Here is a 16,628-nt window from a genome sequence, read left to right on the forward strand (position 1 = left end):
GTGTCCAATGTTGTTATAGTATCCCACCTACCCTGATGTAGCTTTGCTTATTTGTCTCTGGTTTGTATAAGGAGATGAGGTAATAACCCCTTCCCCTTCAAATTCTTTAAAAGCCATTGCAATTTATTGTAAGTCGATAAATTGCAAACCAAAATGTTTTTTTTATATATATAAATATATATATACATATATATATTTGAGTAATTGACCAATTTGCGGCAATAGTTTCCAAATCATTATTGTTAATGATTTAGCGTCTTATCCAGGCTGGATTTCAGCTGGTTACGTAAGACTAATTTTAAATAATGACTCATATTGAGACGATTTGGATTCTTGATTTGAAACTTTTCTATTTCTTCACCCTTTTAATCTAAGCTCAGATATCTCTCCTATAGTCTTTATGTCAAGTACTGTCCTAGCTTATGTGTTTTTCCATGTTTCTATATGCTTAACATGTTGCCTTGTTGTTTGCCTTTTTTCTCATTTGACTTTGAATGATTGATTAGCTTGTATACTTCTGATAAGATGTATTTTAGGACTGTATAGCTAAATGTCTTATTACTATGTTTTGCTAAACCCTTGCAGTACGCTCGTTTTATTTAATGACCTAATGAACATTTCCTTTGTGGAAAGAAATTGGAAGTCACCAAAAGCGTTATACCTCCTATTGATTGTGGCACTGCTTGGGTTTCAATTTGTATCCATTGTGCATGTTATAATGTTGAATATTGAATCCATTGGGACATGATTAAGATAGCAATAGTTCTTTAACAATAGATGTGCCCCTCAATTGGATCAGTTGCACTAAAAACTCCCTCAATCCCCAAACATAGAATATTTAAATATACATATATATTTATATATATATATATTTTCTATTGGGTTAGCTGGGTAAGATGGTGATTTACTTACGAAATGTTGCATGTTTTTGACATATTTCCATGAGATCTAACCGTTTTTTTCCCCATTACTGCTGTTCTGCTGTCTCTCTTTTAGTGGAGTCACTTGCCAGACACTGTTATATGTATGTTGTGGATGTGAGTACGTTGCTGTAGCCACTAGCACCCCTAGTCTTAGCACTCTGTCCTCACTGTTGTGTTACGGCTAAGCTCTGCCACCTTTGAAAGCACTTATGTTGCACTCACATTTGATCCTTATTACATGAGATGAGCTACTCTACCACGAGAGAGGGGAGGGAGGGGGTTCACAGATATAAATCAATTTGTTTTAATCTCTAAAAATGAGGGAGTTATAGACAGACAATTGATAAGTGGCTCACCCTGTCTTACAAGTATGTTTTATCGTTTCAAGAAATGCGGTTAACCTCGCAGTACTAAAACTGAATGAGCAAGGCCTGTTGGACAAATTGAAAAACAAATGGTGGTACGACAAAGGAGAGTGCGGCAGCGGGGGAGGTGATTCCAAGGTCAGCCCCAGTGAGCAAAGTGATGGGTAACTCAATGCAACTCCCAAAAGTAAGCAGCAAACCAGCACAGGGTCCCGATCCACACTGACAAGCGAGCCAGTCGCCTGCTGAATCATCTGCACAAGTAGCCAGCATCAGCAACACCAATCATCAGCACGCGCGCATGCCGGAGCTGACAATCGAGAGAAAGTGCAACGCGCCTAAGACGAGTTCGGTAGTTTGGCCCGTTCCCATTGGCTTCGCATGTGGATGATGCGGCTTCTCCTGTTGCCCTTGCTGCTTACTTCCGGCGATACGTTAATGCACATTTGGCTCTGCAAAACTCGCTTTTGCTTAGGCCAAATGGCGCATCAACGTCCATCGCCACCACAACGGAAAGAAGAGAAAGAAATGTAAGAAAGAGAATCAAAGACAGAAAAAAAGTTGAATCAGTGTAAATGTAATAATAACATAAAATAACATTGATAATGTTATTTATGTTATTTTCCACGTGAAGAACGCCAGTAAACCTTGCGGTATTGAAACTCAGTGAGCAAGGAGTCTTAGACAAGCTGAAAAACAAATGGTGGTACGATAAGGGTGAATGTGGAGCCAAGGACTCTGGAAGTAAGGTTAGTCGCTGCAGGTTCTATGTGATTCAAGCACATTCATAACTATTAGTGGGAATGACCCCCATTTAAAGTAATGATAAATCATTTCAAGCAAATGCACAAACAAAGCATGAGATGCCTTGGTAAGATGTAATTTACTAATGCCTGCAGAACTACTAATGATTAATACCATTCATATTATTTTATAATACACTAATGCATGCAATGTCATTCTTGAAATGTGCACTTCTTTATCAAAATGACCCGTTAAATCCTCTTTTTCCAGCCCATTCCCCCCCACCAAATGTCCAACGTCAAATGAAATAGAAAGTTTTTTTCTTACAAAAAAGCTTTCGCGAGATGTTTACGATTCCTTTAAATTCGGACACAGCTACACAAAGGAAACGCTCACAGCGCAGAATACTGAAATCTGACAGTGATTGGCTAATCTCTGGACCATCTATTGAGGGTGTCCAATGGTGTTAAATGTCCTCTCTGTCGTACTTGTATCACCGTCTTCCACTGTGCAGTACTCTGTGAGTCGTGTGTTCTTTTTCAATGTTTTTTTTTTCTGCGTGTTGATCTTTGTGTATTATTAATGGAGTTCACACTGATACCGCAGACAACAGCTGCCTCTTATTCCACTCCCTTAAACTATTCCACAAACGATGAGAAATCCACCATTGTTTGGAACTGAAATCGATAGCAAACCGCTCCTTCACCTACCGTTTTTTTTCCAGTGTTAAGCTTCATGAAATCGACGACATCAATTATTAATGAAATGATCCGTGTAAAAACAAACAACAAAAAAAACAAAAGAAGAACTTTGTTCTGAGTGATTCTCTTTCCTCAGTCGGCACTTGTTTCTTTTCCTTGATAATTGATACTCACCTCTTGTCTTGTCACTTACTGTATATACTCCCAACTTTAAAACATGTAACTGTAACTGTGTTGTCTATGGCTGTCCTGTTGTCACACACAGATATATATATATAAATATATTGCGCACCACTTTGACAAGGTAGAGCCCTATGTATCCATTTGGCGTCCACCTTAAATGAATACATGGGTGTTTTTATCAGCTACTGTATGTGTCAGACCCCAATTGGTTTATCACTAAGCTGTCTTCCTTCTTGTCTCTGTCTATAAGTAAAGGTCTTTGAGCACGTTTGTAACAGCTTAGCCCTTCGTAATGGGCAACCCATGTAAATGGTCCTTGTACAGTACAAATTTCGGATGTAGATCCACGACACATAGACTGTATATGCAGTGCATACAAGCCGCTGCTGCATTTCATTATGATTACAGTACTAACCTCACCCACTACACTGCTTCCAATTTACCCAAAATGAAAAAGCACCTGTGTGTTGTGTCTTTTCCTGTGCTTTTTAGATATTATTGGCTGTCAAAACCGTATTTCGTCATTAAATCTAGTGGTGCATTCTTAGTCTTTGTCGTGGTTGTGACTGTTTTATTCGTGTGCATTTTTAAATCTTTCAACCTCTCGGCCTCTGCCGCGCCGCTGACCTCTGTTTCGTGTGCGCTTCGCAGGAGAAGACCAGCGCGCTCAGCCTGAGCAACGTGGCTGGCGTCTTCTACATTCTGGTGGGGGGACTCGGCCTGGCCATGCTGGTGGCCTTGATTGAGTTCTGTTACAAGTCCCGAGCCGAGGCGAAACGAATGAAGGTGGCAAAGAATGCACAGAATGTTAACCCAACTTCCTCGCAGAATTCACAGAATTTTGCAACTTATAAGGAAGGTTACAACGTATATGGGATCGAAAGTGTAAAAATTTAGGGGGTAGGGAACGAGGTTTTCATAAATTCCCCCCAAATGCACGCTTTTATGGCTCCATCCGTTCCATCCTTCAGTGTTAGTGAATGAAGAGGTTGGCCAAAGGATCGTTTGTACTGGTGATTTATGATTTAATGAGAGAGAAAGAGATATCCCCCCTTTTAAAGATTAAAACTGTGTTTGTCCGTTTAAGTTTCCTTGCTATTTGAAACCATTTTCATGTATGACTGTTGGTGGCCTTGCTTGTTAATACCTCTGTCCTAGTAACACATTTACAACAATAATGCTTGCAATGACCATGCTTAAGCCTTCATGTGGTCGTTTGAATCGTGCATTGTGTTACCCATTAAGATCACGTTAAGTTCTCATCTGCATTCTCGTGTTTTGAACATTTCTTAAATCTTTAAAGCTCACAGATGTAGAGATTGCTCTAACCTAACATGTTGCCTCCTTGTTTGTGCATACGGCTCTTGTGTGAATGACGTGCGTGATGTGTGTGTGTGTGTGTGTGTACACGTGACCGGTGTGTGTTTAGATGACCTTTGGGAACGCCATGAGGAACAAAGCAAGACTTTCTGTCACTGGGAGCACTGGGGAGAATGGACGGGTGATGACTCCAGAGTTTCCTAAAGCTGTCCACGCTGTCCCGTACTCGAGACCTGACATGGGACTGAACGTCAGCCTGACAGATCTGTCCTGATCGACGAGAAACTTCCGAGTGCCTTACAATGGTTTCAATGGGGCTTTTCTTTTTCTGACCCTTCCCTCCCTCCCTCCCTCCCTCCCTCCTTCTGTTGCTGATGCTTTTTTTTAATGTTTCTGTCTGGTGAAAAGGGAAAGTTAGGAGGTGGAGGCTTCTTTTTTTGGTTTCACAGAGACCCTCTTCTCTCGTACAAACCTCCTCTTTCTCTCTGTCGGGTTGGAATTACATCTCGGATTTGAAAAGGAAGGAATCTTTTTTTCTAACCTGATGACACCACGCTCTGCTGTTTGGACTGAGACGGAAGAGATGGCTTCTGCGTGCGTGTGCGTGCGTGTGTGCGTGTGTTCGGAGAACGCAGGGTCATCGTGCGTCAATGCGGGAATATGTCGTAAAAAAAAACACACCGTTTCTGTAACCACCGCCGCCAAACAGGATCTTCAAGCACACTTGATATCATCTGCATTAAGATGTGAAACTGTCCTTTTTTTCTAAGAAAATCCCCCCCAAAAAAGTTTATTAAAAAAAACAATATTTTTATGTATTTTCACAAAATAGCTTTTAAATAAACTTGCTTACATACTGGTTGGATATGAACATCTAAATGTGTGAGTATTAAGACAAAAAAAAATACTAAACAGCTTCTAGTTCCATATTTCTAAAGCCAAATACATTGCACATGGGGCTGAGATGTTAAAATCATGTAATTACTTCCTACTCTAAACTCTCCTGTATATTTTATTCTTAACATTGGGTCTTGATATGGATATACAGTACGTCACTGCTTGACATATAGAATCAAACCTACTACGTTTTTCTTGTTGGAGTTGGTGCAGCGGTTTCGCTTTATACTTTTGTCTTTTTGTTTGCTTCGGTGCTTCTGTGTTTTTTTTCTGACGAGAACCGGGCTCTGTTTTAGTTTGAAGAGGAAATTGACCTGTTTACGCGCCATGAATGCAAAAAAAAAAAAGATGGTAAAAAACTGTACGGTCTGGTATAATTGCATCACATCTTGAAGTGAGATCAAAAAGAGGCTTCGACACCCACAAGGTTTAGGTGGTGGTTTAAAATGCCAAATAAGTAAGAGGGCCAAATTCTAGTGCCAGTAGACATGAATATAGTCTTAATATAATCAATCACTGTCCTCTCAGTGAATGTAAATTATACATTCTGTAACTTTTGTAACTAGATGTACAGTCGGTGGCAATGACAGTGCTAAATTGCCTCTTATGCTGTTTTAACGTCTCTGTGTACTTTGCATTGATCTGACAATGAAGTAGCACCAGTTGCATGTTGTTGCCGCAAATACTACATGCGTTTATTTCATTACTGCCAAACATGCGTTTTTATTTTAATGTTGAAGTTGTGAGGTTAATTGTTTGAAATTGGAAATACAATGTAAGACATATATTCAATATATACATATATACATATATTTTGTATAAAAAGGTTGAATATGAAAAACTATATCCCCTTTTCATTATGGCCTCAAAGCTACTCTAATAATGTTAAAACCTAATTGGGTTAGTTGTTCAGAAAACACAGGATTGTTTTTTCATTCTTACTTACAAAGCTTCTACAAACAAACACGTTTTATGAAAAGACACTTTTTATTTTGTCATTTTTGTCATCTTTTCTAAAACTGACCTGTGAAGAGCCCCCCACCGCATTTTAAGGGAGGTAAAGTCTATTATTATTATCACTGTTGTTTTTCTAATACAACAATAGAAACATTTACCGTAGTTGCTTATCAATTTCATTGCATATTCTGGATATTCTCACTGACATTTTGTAAATGGAATGTGTGCTAACTTGTTTATTTTTTGGGACTCTTTCTAAATAAAAGTGGCTGATCTCTTGTTATCTCAGTGTGAGTCATTTATTCAGGAGCTTCTGTTAAGGAAAGGTTGTGAACAGGGAGGGAGTGTCCAACGGAGGATTCTTTGCTTGACGTCAATCGGCGTAGTACATTCAGAACCAGAAATCTTTTGTGAATATTCATTGTCATTTGAAATCCCGGCATGAATTAAAAGACATGAGTTAGACTTAAAGGGTCCCAAATTGTGCTCTGACTACTGATGAATATACAAGGACCACCTAAAGCCCACTTGAGACAATCAAGACACACTAAAAACACACATTGTGCAGTTTTTCCATCATGGTAACTCAAGACGAGGCAGCCTGTAAAATGAAGGAAAATGAATCTCCGTTCATGAGTTTAAAGCAGCTTAAAGCAAAGAGTGACGAGGTGCCCTATTTGGTCGACCCTCCTCCTGCTGAGTAATGAAAGGCACACATCTCTATGAACGTTGTCCACCCTCTGTCCCTCACCCTTGTCTTTGAGGAACCAGACTTAACCCTCATTAACCCTTCAGCCCAAAATAAGTCCCACTCCCTCGATGCCGTTGCAGTGGGAATGAAAGCAGGTATAAATGCCGCTTCCCAGGTCTGCCACGCGTTCTGTGCTGCCCTCACACGCAGGACGAAATGCAGTCAAATGCGATCGAAGCCTTGCCTGCTGTTTAAACTATTTTTTGGCTTAGGAAGGTTTCTAATTGAGTAAAATGACCTGGAAGTCAAAGTATTTAACTGCTACTTAAAGGTGCCTTAATGGCTCCTTTGCCGTTGCAAAAGGAAATAAGACGCAGTCCCATAATTAATTGCATCACGAACACTTAGAGCAAGGCATCATTTGCAATATATATCTATATAAATGTTTCTACATTTAGATTACATGTAAATAAAAACATATTATTGATGAAATTAAATGAGACAAGTAGTAAAGTCAGAATATAATGTCTGTCAGAGTTAGTGTCCCTAGATAACTCAGTGGGGTTGAAGAATTAAGCCGTCCTATTAGACGTAGTCTTGACACTTTAAAATCAGCGCAGCTTTTTGTAGCTCTAGCCTTTACTGTAAGAACAATGGCTTTATAAAGGTTAATACCGTCCCACGGCTACTTTGCAATTATGTTCTCTTTGAGAGTTGCCGATTTTGAACTTTGCAAACGGACTTATGACTTATTGAAGGTACATTTCCCGTGAGAGATGCTATCAGTCCACCAATCAGTCTCCCCACCTTTATGTAATCAAGTGTGCTTATGGGCCATTAGTTTGGCCAATCACGGCCGGGAGGGATGGTTAACCGAAATGAATCTTTGCCCACGTGAGCCATCAGCCGGAGATGCATGAGCGGCGTCTCGGTCTCTCCTGCTGTTTAGGATCCTCCCTGGGCAGAAGCTAATGATGACAGAAGGTGCACAGGAAGTGGCCTGAATATGCCACCTCACACAGGAGACGCCAACAGCCCGGCCGATGCTTCATCTCTGGGTTTATTAACAAAGTTCCTACTCTCTGCCATGGCCTCATTAAAAGGCACCAGCGGCACGGCAATGCTCCCGTAGCAACGACGTTGCACATTTAGGATGAAAGAGACTCCCTGTCGTGACCTTTTTGTTTCAGCAAATCAAACGTGTCATTTTTCTATTTAATTAAAATTGAAGATTGAGTTATGAGCTATAGATCTGGTGTCATTTACTTTCACATCGATCCGTTTCATCTTTTTTTCATCGCTTGTCTCGAGCTTACTAGTCCGTCCGCCAGCGAAAGTTAATAAAGTTTCACCAGAAAAACATTGTGGGGACAATTTACTGTTGCGTTATTGTTGACTGCTATGAGAGGCCAACAGAACGCAGAATATCGATGGCAGATGGTTTTCAATTTCAAATTAACATCGTGTCAGAATACATTCTTACATGTCACTTCACCCACGTGCTAATATCTGTGCTAACAGATACTACGCTGATTTTGAAGCTGGATGAACAGAGGTAACTCTGTGAATGTTGATACTGATGCATTAGATATTTGATACATGTGTGATAATTGATTAGCCCAAAATGTTTCCTCAAACTAGTCGATTAATCAACTTGTTGTCATGAAAAATATGCACACTGTGCTGTGTTTCAACAAAAAGAAATATGGTACGAAAACAATGAAAATATGTATTGAAGTACTGGAGGAAAACCTTATGTTATCTTAATGACACAATTAAATCAACCTTACCACGACTCATAATATGATAGTGAGATTAAATTTTAAAGCATATATAATTTAAAAAAGAAAGTTCTATCACAAGATAAGCAATAAGAGCAACTTATGCTGCTGACTCAAACACTTTTGTCCTTTTGGAACCTCATTTTTTCTTTTGAAAAGACAGTTCAGCCCAAATTCAAAAACAGAAATTCTCCTTGAAGTCTTTCCAGGAATCTGGCTACTTATGAGCAGTTTGATGTGGGATCGATGGTTGAAAGAAAATGTTTTATTAAAAGTTACTTTGAAGTGATTTGATGAGAGAAACATTAGTGTTGTGTTTTTCAAATGTATTATTCTTTTGGTGCTTTGAGATCTACATTCCTGCTAAATAGTATATTTGAAAGAACATCTTTACAGCTGATATATCTGATACTGAAACTGGAAGCATAGAGAAACAGCCCTGCAGGTAAGAGGAATAATATGTCTTTTGATTTTGGGGTGAGCTGTCCTTAAAGCCTTTAATAAAGAATGAATTACTTTATATTCGTATTATTCATACGGAAAACAATCATTGTGATTGTCTGGGAACTTGTGATAGTTGTGAACAATGATACAATATTAACATCATAAACTATAAAATTGTTCATGTGTAAAACCAACAAAGATGATAAAAATACATTGCTCAAGACTCAAAAGTACACGTCTGTAAAACCAATGACACTTCAAATGCAGATGTGACATCTTCAATGGATTCCTGCTGGAATCGTGCACTGCAAACAACAGAGGAGGTCATTAGAGTTTCCTCTCTTCTTTTGTCCGAAGCTCCAATGCGGGAAGAAGATGTTTCACCACAGTGAGTGATTGATTGAACGCTGGGCGACTACAGCACCTCACATCTCAGCGCCCCACAGAACAAAGGAGAGCAACACATTCCCGAAGCAGCCGAGGTGGGCGGGTGGTGTTGTGCGCCGTAAAAACAGTTATCCCCTGGCTGGGTTGTCATGGCAACAGCGTTAGCCGGGTTTGTCATGTTCCACTACAGCGTGTCATCCGTGAAGCCGGTGGATGGAGGGGCGGGGGGGGGGGGGGGGAGGTGGGGGTCTGCTCCTCCATGCATACCTCCATTTAAACTCACCCGTGAGAATAAAACAAACAGCCGTTTTGTCTGTAGAGCGGCTCCATAATCATGTGTGATTCGGGAACAGTGACACTGAGGGGTGATTCAAAATGAACCGAGAGCTTCTCTACTGAGCGAGGTCGAATACATTACCATGGTTACGGACCTTGGTAAGCTGTTGTTCTGTTGTTTCTGTAACACTTTGAGCGCGCCAAAGGTGCGCGAGCTGCTTTGAGGTGGCATTTATTCTGCAAATGTCACAGATGCAACTTAGCAGATTCAGCAGCTGTGTTTAATAGCAGTGACATTCAAAATGAAGCAAACCGAAGATTTGCACTTTGATCACATTTGTTTAATTTATGAGTTTCCTCTGTGGTGTGACAGGTGAAGTACTAAACATGCAATCAATCAGAGGTCTGCATGTGTGTTCAAAGCCAAAACCAAACCCAACTCTCATCAATCTTAATTTCCGTTTTCATAGACTGAGAATCATTTAGTAACATTTGCGTCAGCAGCCCAAAAACAACAGTTAGAAAACAACAAATTGGTCTTTTCTCATTATTCATTGGTGGATAATTGTCCCCTCTCCTCTTTATCACATTGTTTAAGCTCACTTGCTTGCCATTGCAGGCTGGGCAATAAACTAATGGTCCGTCTCGTAACATTGTAGGATGTACTATGATGTACAGATGTAGGCCATCCTTAGGCGCTGCTCTGAGGTCTCAAGTAAGTGGATTATTCCAACAGATTAGAGAAACATTGGTTGATCCACTATGAATGATATAAAAGGGAAGCTCAAATACTGATAAAAGTTGGTAAAAACGTTGCATCTCATCTGACGAAGAAGAAATTATACAGCAGCTGCATAAGTTGTGTCTAAGTTAGTTGCCATCTGTGCGAAAAAGAAATCTTGACCTCTAAAGCGTAATTCTTAAAATTTCCATTCCACATTGATAAAATAATACTGACAATGACCTTCAATTTGCAAAAAAACGTTTTGTTTATTTTGGAGAATTATTCAATTAATTTAAATGTTATGCCGCATTCATTTCATGGTTTCTCCTCTAAAAAAAAAATCACTATTCTCAACGTTGATAAATGAAATGATAGCCAGAAATCTGAGGCGTTAACTTTATTGGAGTTTTATCAAAGGGACTCATTTGGTTATCAATGGAAGATTCCACTTTCAGAAAGACACCATCTGACTCGGAACGTCTCGCTTGCCAACGGAGCTGGCATTGTCGCAGACCTCGGGGGAAACGGGCCTCTCGCCTGGGAAGATGGATTCTCCATGTCCACTGCAGACCACCGAGATTAAATCTTTCATCACACTGGCTCGCCTTGATTTATGTAGCCTATGTAGATTGCATTGCTATCCACATGAGCAGACTGCTCTTCAGCTATGCATGAGCTGAAGCGGTTGATGGGCAGCTGAGTGTCTGTGTGGATATCGCCATGGGATTGGGTGAATGTGTACGTGTGTGTGTGTGTGTGTGTTTGCTGTTGTAGCCGTATCTTTGCTGGGACATTTCTGAGTTTTAGACTTTACGATGTGGGACCCCAACGTCCAGAAAGCAAAGGCACTCGGGTTTACTCAGAACCTCAAACGGCTGTTGATTAGGTCAAAATTCGGTTTATATTCCATTGGTGGTCGACTCATGTACCACCGCCTGGTCAGTGGCAAGTCCCCCCCCCCCTCCAAAAAAACATGACTTTCTTGAGTTTCTGAGAAGTTTCTGTTCCCATTGTTCAACATTTGAAATTTGATCTTAACACTGTTTTCTGTATTCAGTGCATACTTGTCAACATTTTCCATGAGCCCGGTAGAAGCATGTATGTGTCCCACGAGCGCTTCTGACATAAGGGCTGGTTTGGCTCCGGAGCCAAAGAGGGAGGAACAGAAGGCCAACACTTGGCGGGGGATGAATTGACACTGTTTCCAAGGATGGACGACCAGTTGTACAGTCTGCTCACCAGGATTCCATATCTGTTTCCACCCTCATAAACACCTCTTGAAGAGGAGGCCCATTGACTCTCATTCAAGATGACCTAATTCATTCCGGGGGAAGCTGACATGCAACCACGAAGTATTGTCAGTGGCCATCACTCAAAACAAGATGAGGTGAGACGTCCTTTATGGGTTGGTCGAATGAAGCCATCAGCTGGAACATACATGCATTTTCCGTCTCCTAAATACATGTATTTGTAATACAACGTTTTGTTTTCGTTTTATATACTGACTTGAAATGCAACCAAATATGTTAGAAAGCAACTTTGTACAACGGTGCAACTCAGCAGCAGACGGAGGTACAGTACGTCCACAGAGCCAGGTTTGGGAACAATCAGTGATTAAGAAGCCACGGGAGGTCGGGGGGGGGTTTATCCTACCAAGGTGTTACATTGTTTTATTGTTTGTGTCTGCACCGACTACCCGCAAGCAGAAACACAAGCATATGTGTGTACTAGTACACATATAACTACTAGCTTTTGTAATGTTTGGTAACCACCAGCAGTAGTTGAACGCTGGCGCATATAAAGTATGAGGTGGGATTGGTTTGTTTATGGTCTATAAAGTAAACTGTTGTAAAAGTAAAACTATATTTTTTCATCTGTTAATCAGATATATGCTTATGTATGCAAGATAATTTGGTAACCATGGTAACAGATATCCACGTCAGCAAGTAAATTCAAGGGATTTACGTCAGATGGTGGAAAGAGTGGTGAAGACAAAAGCTTGTACGTTGATATTTAATGATATATGAGATCTAGATGTAGTCTCAGCTGAAAATACTAATTATTTATAAATAATCAATTATTTATTTTGTGCTCTTTGTGCCTAAAGTAAAATGCAAAAAACTCTATCTTTGACTTTTTAGCTTTGCGATCGAGGATAACAACCATAACCTCTCAATAAATGTATTTAAAACCGTATTTATTTTGATTGGATGCCTGATCGTAAATGCTGTTTTAATACGACACCAACAACATCTTCCGCTGCTTTGCAACATTGAAAAACTTATGAGCCGGCTGTGAATCCTCTTCGTGACCGACATGAAAACACAAAATCATATTCATGGCAGTCCAGACGGCCACACAGCCCCCACCCTGTGCAAAGCCTGGCCCTCAGTAGATTCCAGCTTAGCAGTGATGTCCACCCTTTATACTACCCCCTCTAAATCTACAAACACACACACATGCACACAGTTCCCCAGAGGGTGATGGATCTCAGCAGCTACTCTCCTCTGTCAGCCTGTAATAAGGCGCCCGGTGCCTGCAGCCTTCGCCTATTTGGCCCCTGATCTATCAAGCCCATGTCAAGGTGTCAGAACCCATTAAACAGAAGACCAGCTATTAACCAGGGCCACGCCCACCAATGTTACGTTTGCCCTCATTGCTCCCGATGAACTTGCAGTGAAACACATGCAGCGAAAAACAGCGAGGTACACAGAAAGGGGGGAGGGGAGTGACACAACAACATGAACGTGTTGGGCTACATGAAAAGATATGGAATCCACAGATGCTTCAGAGAGAAAGAGGGGGAGTGGGATGTTTTTGTGAGTAGGAGCTGCGGTTGTAATGAGACACAAGGAAGCAGACATCGAACACACGAGCGCGGGTCTGAGGCGGCCTCTGTCTGTGCAGAGCTGCGCTGTGGAGGTGGACAGATTGTGAAGACAGGTGCTCCTCAGCGGTTGTCTCTTTCGAAAGGAAAGCTCTACTCCATCCCCCACCCACTGCTTTATTCCTCATACAGCGTTGAGATGCAGACCTCTCCCCTCTCCTCTATTTGCGTCTGTCGATGTCTCGCTGTAACCTTTGCAGCAAATACGCATGCAGAAGATTTGTCACATTTAGAAGGAAAGCTTTTTAAGGTGGACAATTTTAGGCCAACAAGAGGCATGTATATGTGGTCATCCCCGTCAACAAAAGGATTTTAAAGTATTAGCGGTGACCATAATCTCTCCAATTGCACCTCACCCTCAACCAACCCATCACCTGTTTGCCATGACGTCTTACATCTGGCAGCAAATAGCTCTTTATGTTAATCCTACTGTGTCTGGGTAATAAAAAACAGCATTAAAGACTAATCATTTAATTTTTTTTGTTATTTTCCTTCCTGCCATGGATTCATGACATACTTTGCAATCCCCTCCCAGAAAGCAGAATTTAGATCACGGCATTTAACCCCCACTAAGGTTCAAAGGGAGACAGAGAGACAAACGACGTGCCCTTCTCACACTTCAGATGAGAATACCTCTGATGCATTATTTAATCGGAGGAAATTGGAAAAACTGTAAAACTTGTTTTTCATTATCGTTTTCATCAAAAAGGATTAAAAAAAACAGCATGAGGGAATTTCTCTCATTTGAGTGCAGCTCAGCAGGTGTCAAATGAATGAGTTAATTAATGATGTCTAAGCTTTAAATGAATGAATTACAAAACAAATATATCATGCGAATTCAATCAAACGATTGAATGATAAATGATGATAATAAATGATAATCTGTGTCAGTGATGTCAAAGAACACATTCTTTATATTACAATACATAGAGCTGCTGCCAACCTATTACACAATCTGCACTTCTACTTCGAGTGTGTTTGGTGTGGAATTCATCCTCAAAGCCCTGTGGACATTTCCTAAAAATCTTCCAGTATTCAATTGAATTGAGCTGAAACTGATACTAATATAACTGCCTTGATTAATTACTATTTATTGGACTTATCATGTTTTCTTTTTAAATGTTGAAGACTGCCCTGTTTTGTTGAAAATGCAAAATAAAAAGTCCACAGATGTGGAGATGATGGGCAGGTATGGTTATTGGTATTAATATTGTAAAGTGTGGTGGACGCTAAAAGTACCCATTGTAGTTGTGTGTTAATAATTTAGCAAAAAACATTTTTCAGAATTGGAATTAAAACACCCACCACCCAAAGTCCCTTGAAACGTGTGTAAGGTGCCTCAAAAAACGGACTTGAAAACCGAATAAAAACATTTAGTCCAGCTGATAAAAACAAGATTATTGAATACATTAAATTCTGAATTTAAATTATTTGTCTTACCTTCCAGGCTTCTTTATTGTTTACCGTATTTTTATATTATATTATTTATATTATAGTTTTAAATAAATGAATCCTGATCATAAACTAAACAATGTCTTGTCTTGTACAATGGATTACACTTTTGATCAATTCTTTCTGCCTTTTATTTATTTGGTAATTTTTCCTGATTCTAGAATAGTACCTTCATGCAACCTTGCATTGTGTGACTTCTTGCAATGAGTGTGACACAGGAGCACACTGGTGCACTTAATCAGGGGTCACTCTGAATAAGAGGGTCAGCTGAACATGTGTCTTTGAACAGCTGCTCTTGGTGCAATTACTGTGAGAGGGGCTTTGCAACATCAACATATTCCAGTACTCGATGGAAAGCTGCAGTGGTGTACATACAGGATATGACACGCATAAAAAGACACATAAAGTAAAGGGGATGGGGGGGGGGACAATAGCTTGATAGGAAATAAATCCAGTGCTTTTTATGACACGTGGAATGTTTTGCGTGTACGCCGCGATTTGGATAGAAGACGATAAAACTTCATGCCCAACCTCATCAAGAAGAGCAGTTATCAGTCGCATCCGAGTGTGACGTGAATGTCAGCGAGGAGTCTCTGCGGGGCGAATTTGAAAGATTACATTATACATACGAGTGCATCATGTGACATGACATCCCACTGGGAAACTACTCAACTGTCCTTGATACGAAGGTTCAGGTACTCTGGAAATGGTCCTGCTGACTTTTGCCTCGGAGTTGAGTCATAATACCGTTTTTTCTCTTGGTTGTGTCGCACTCCCACCCTGCAGGTTGTTACGGGTGATTATTTATTGTTTTTTCATCCATTTTTTACAACTGAGGGAAAGGACGCAGTTAGCCAGTTGGTTTTTAGTATCCACCCAGTACCCTCATTTGTGTAGCTTCTAGTGACTTCGACTGTGACGTTCCCTGCTCTCATTCTGTGTGCATCTTGTGGGCGCCTGTATGTGCATATAACATGAATACAAATTACTGTCGATGATCTCAGCGGTAGGAGGGAATATTTAATCACATCCTCAAGTGGCACTTCAATGGTCTCTCTTGTCAATCCATTAAATATTTCTTCATTTCCCTTGGAAAAGTATCACAAAAAAAGTCCAGACGACCCTGTTTAGCAAAACAATCTTTGATAACGGCCCTAATGAAACTCTTAGCTCGGTTGGAAACGGTGACTCAAAGTCCTAATCAAATAGAGTCTTACAGGAGGCACAAGTCTCGTTCGATGCCAAAAACCGCCACGCATAGACTGAGGAAAGCACTTGTGTTTAACCAAATTCATTTTAACGAATACAATGAAGCTGCTTTGTGAAGCTCGTCAATGAATGATAGAGTGAGTTGCAACCTACTAGTTCAGCACAGCTGACCTACCTTGATGCATATGGTCATTACAGTTATTTTCTTTCCTCTCGTACATTAAATATGCGGGAGAGAAGACAACATGTCCCTAGTCAGACTGAAACCCAGGAAGACGTCATTAAATTGGATCCATCGCAGACCTCGAGGCCACCAAGATACTCCCGAACTGATGTAATTCGCTGTAACCGGTGCAAGACTTTGGAGAATATGTACAGCTTCGACCACCTAATGTAATGTTAGCATGCGTTATAAACTGAGAAAAACACCTTGCCTTACCTTCTTTATCAATAATCCAATATGTTCTGATGTATGTGGCAGCTAAATGTTACTATTTTTCAAACAAAGACAGTGAAATCATTGAAAGAATGTGTCCCATAGACTGCAAACTGTTTCCGACCCTCTGGTGAGGTCCATCTGCACTGTGTTTTTTAAATGGAGGACTCCCACCCGACTCTTCGTGTCCTTTACCTTGAGAGTTTGATGCCAGTGTCCTGATTCCCGGCCCGCCCTTTTCCCTCTGGATG

The 16,628-nt window shown here is 40.5% G+C and overlaps 1 protein-coding gene across 4 annotated transcripts in view; it reads left to right on the top strand.

Moving 5' to 3' along the window:
• gria2b (glutamate receptor, ionotropic, AMPA 2b) overlaps positions 1-6,373 on the top strand; it is a 35,929-nt gene extending 29,556 nt beyond the window's left edge. The window contains exons 14-16 of one of the 4 annotated variants that reach the window (XM_040173138.2): positions 1,312-1,426; positions 3,568-3,816; positions 4,346-6,373. In XM_040173138.2, coding sequence (XP_040029072.1) covers positions 1,312-1,426; positions 3,568-3,813 — 361 coding nt within the window. In that variant the 3' untranslated portion in view covers positions 3,814-3,816; positions 4,346-6,373. Of the gene's footprint in view, positions 1-1,311; positions 1,427-1,922; positions 2,038-3,567; positions 3,817-4,345 lie in introns of all 4 variants that reach the window. The other 3 variants (XM_040173135.2, XM_040173139.2, XM_040173136.2) reach the window with 3 other exon arrangements.
• The last annotated feature ends 10,255 nt before the right edge of the window (positions 6,374-16,628 follow it).

This window comes from Gasterosteus aculeatus, chromosome 4 (assembly GCF_964276395.1).
Source record: "Gasterosteus aculeatus chromosome 4, fGasAcu3.hap1.1, whole genome shotgun sequence".
Lineage (NCBI taxonomy): Eukaryota > Metazoa > Chordata > Actinopteri > Perciformes > Gasterosteidae > Gasterosteus > Gasterosteus aculeatus.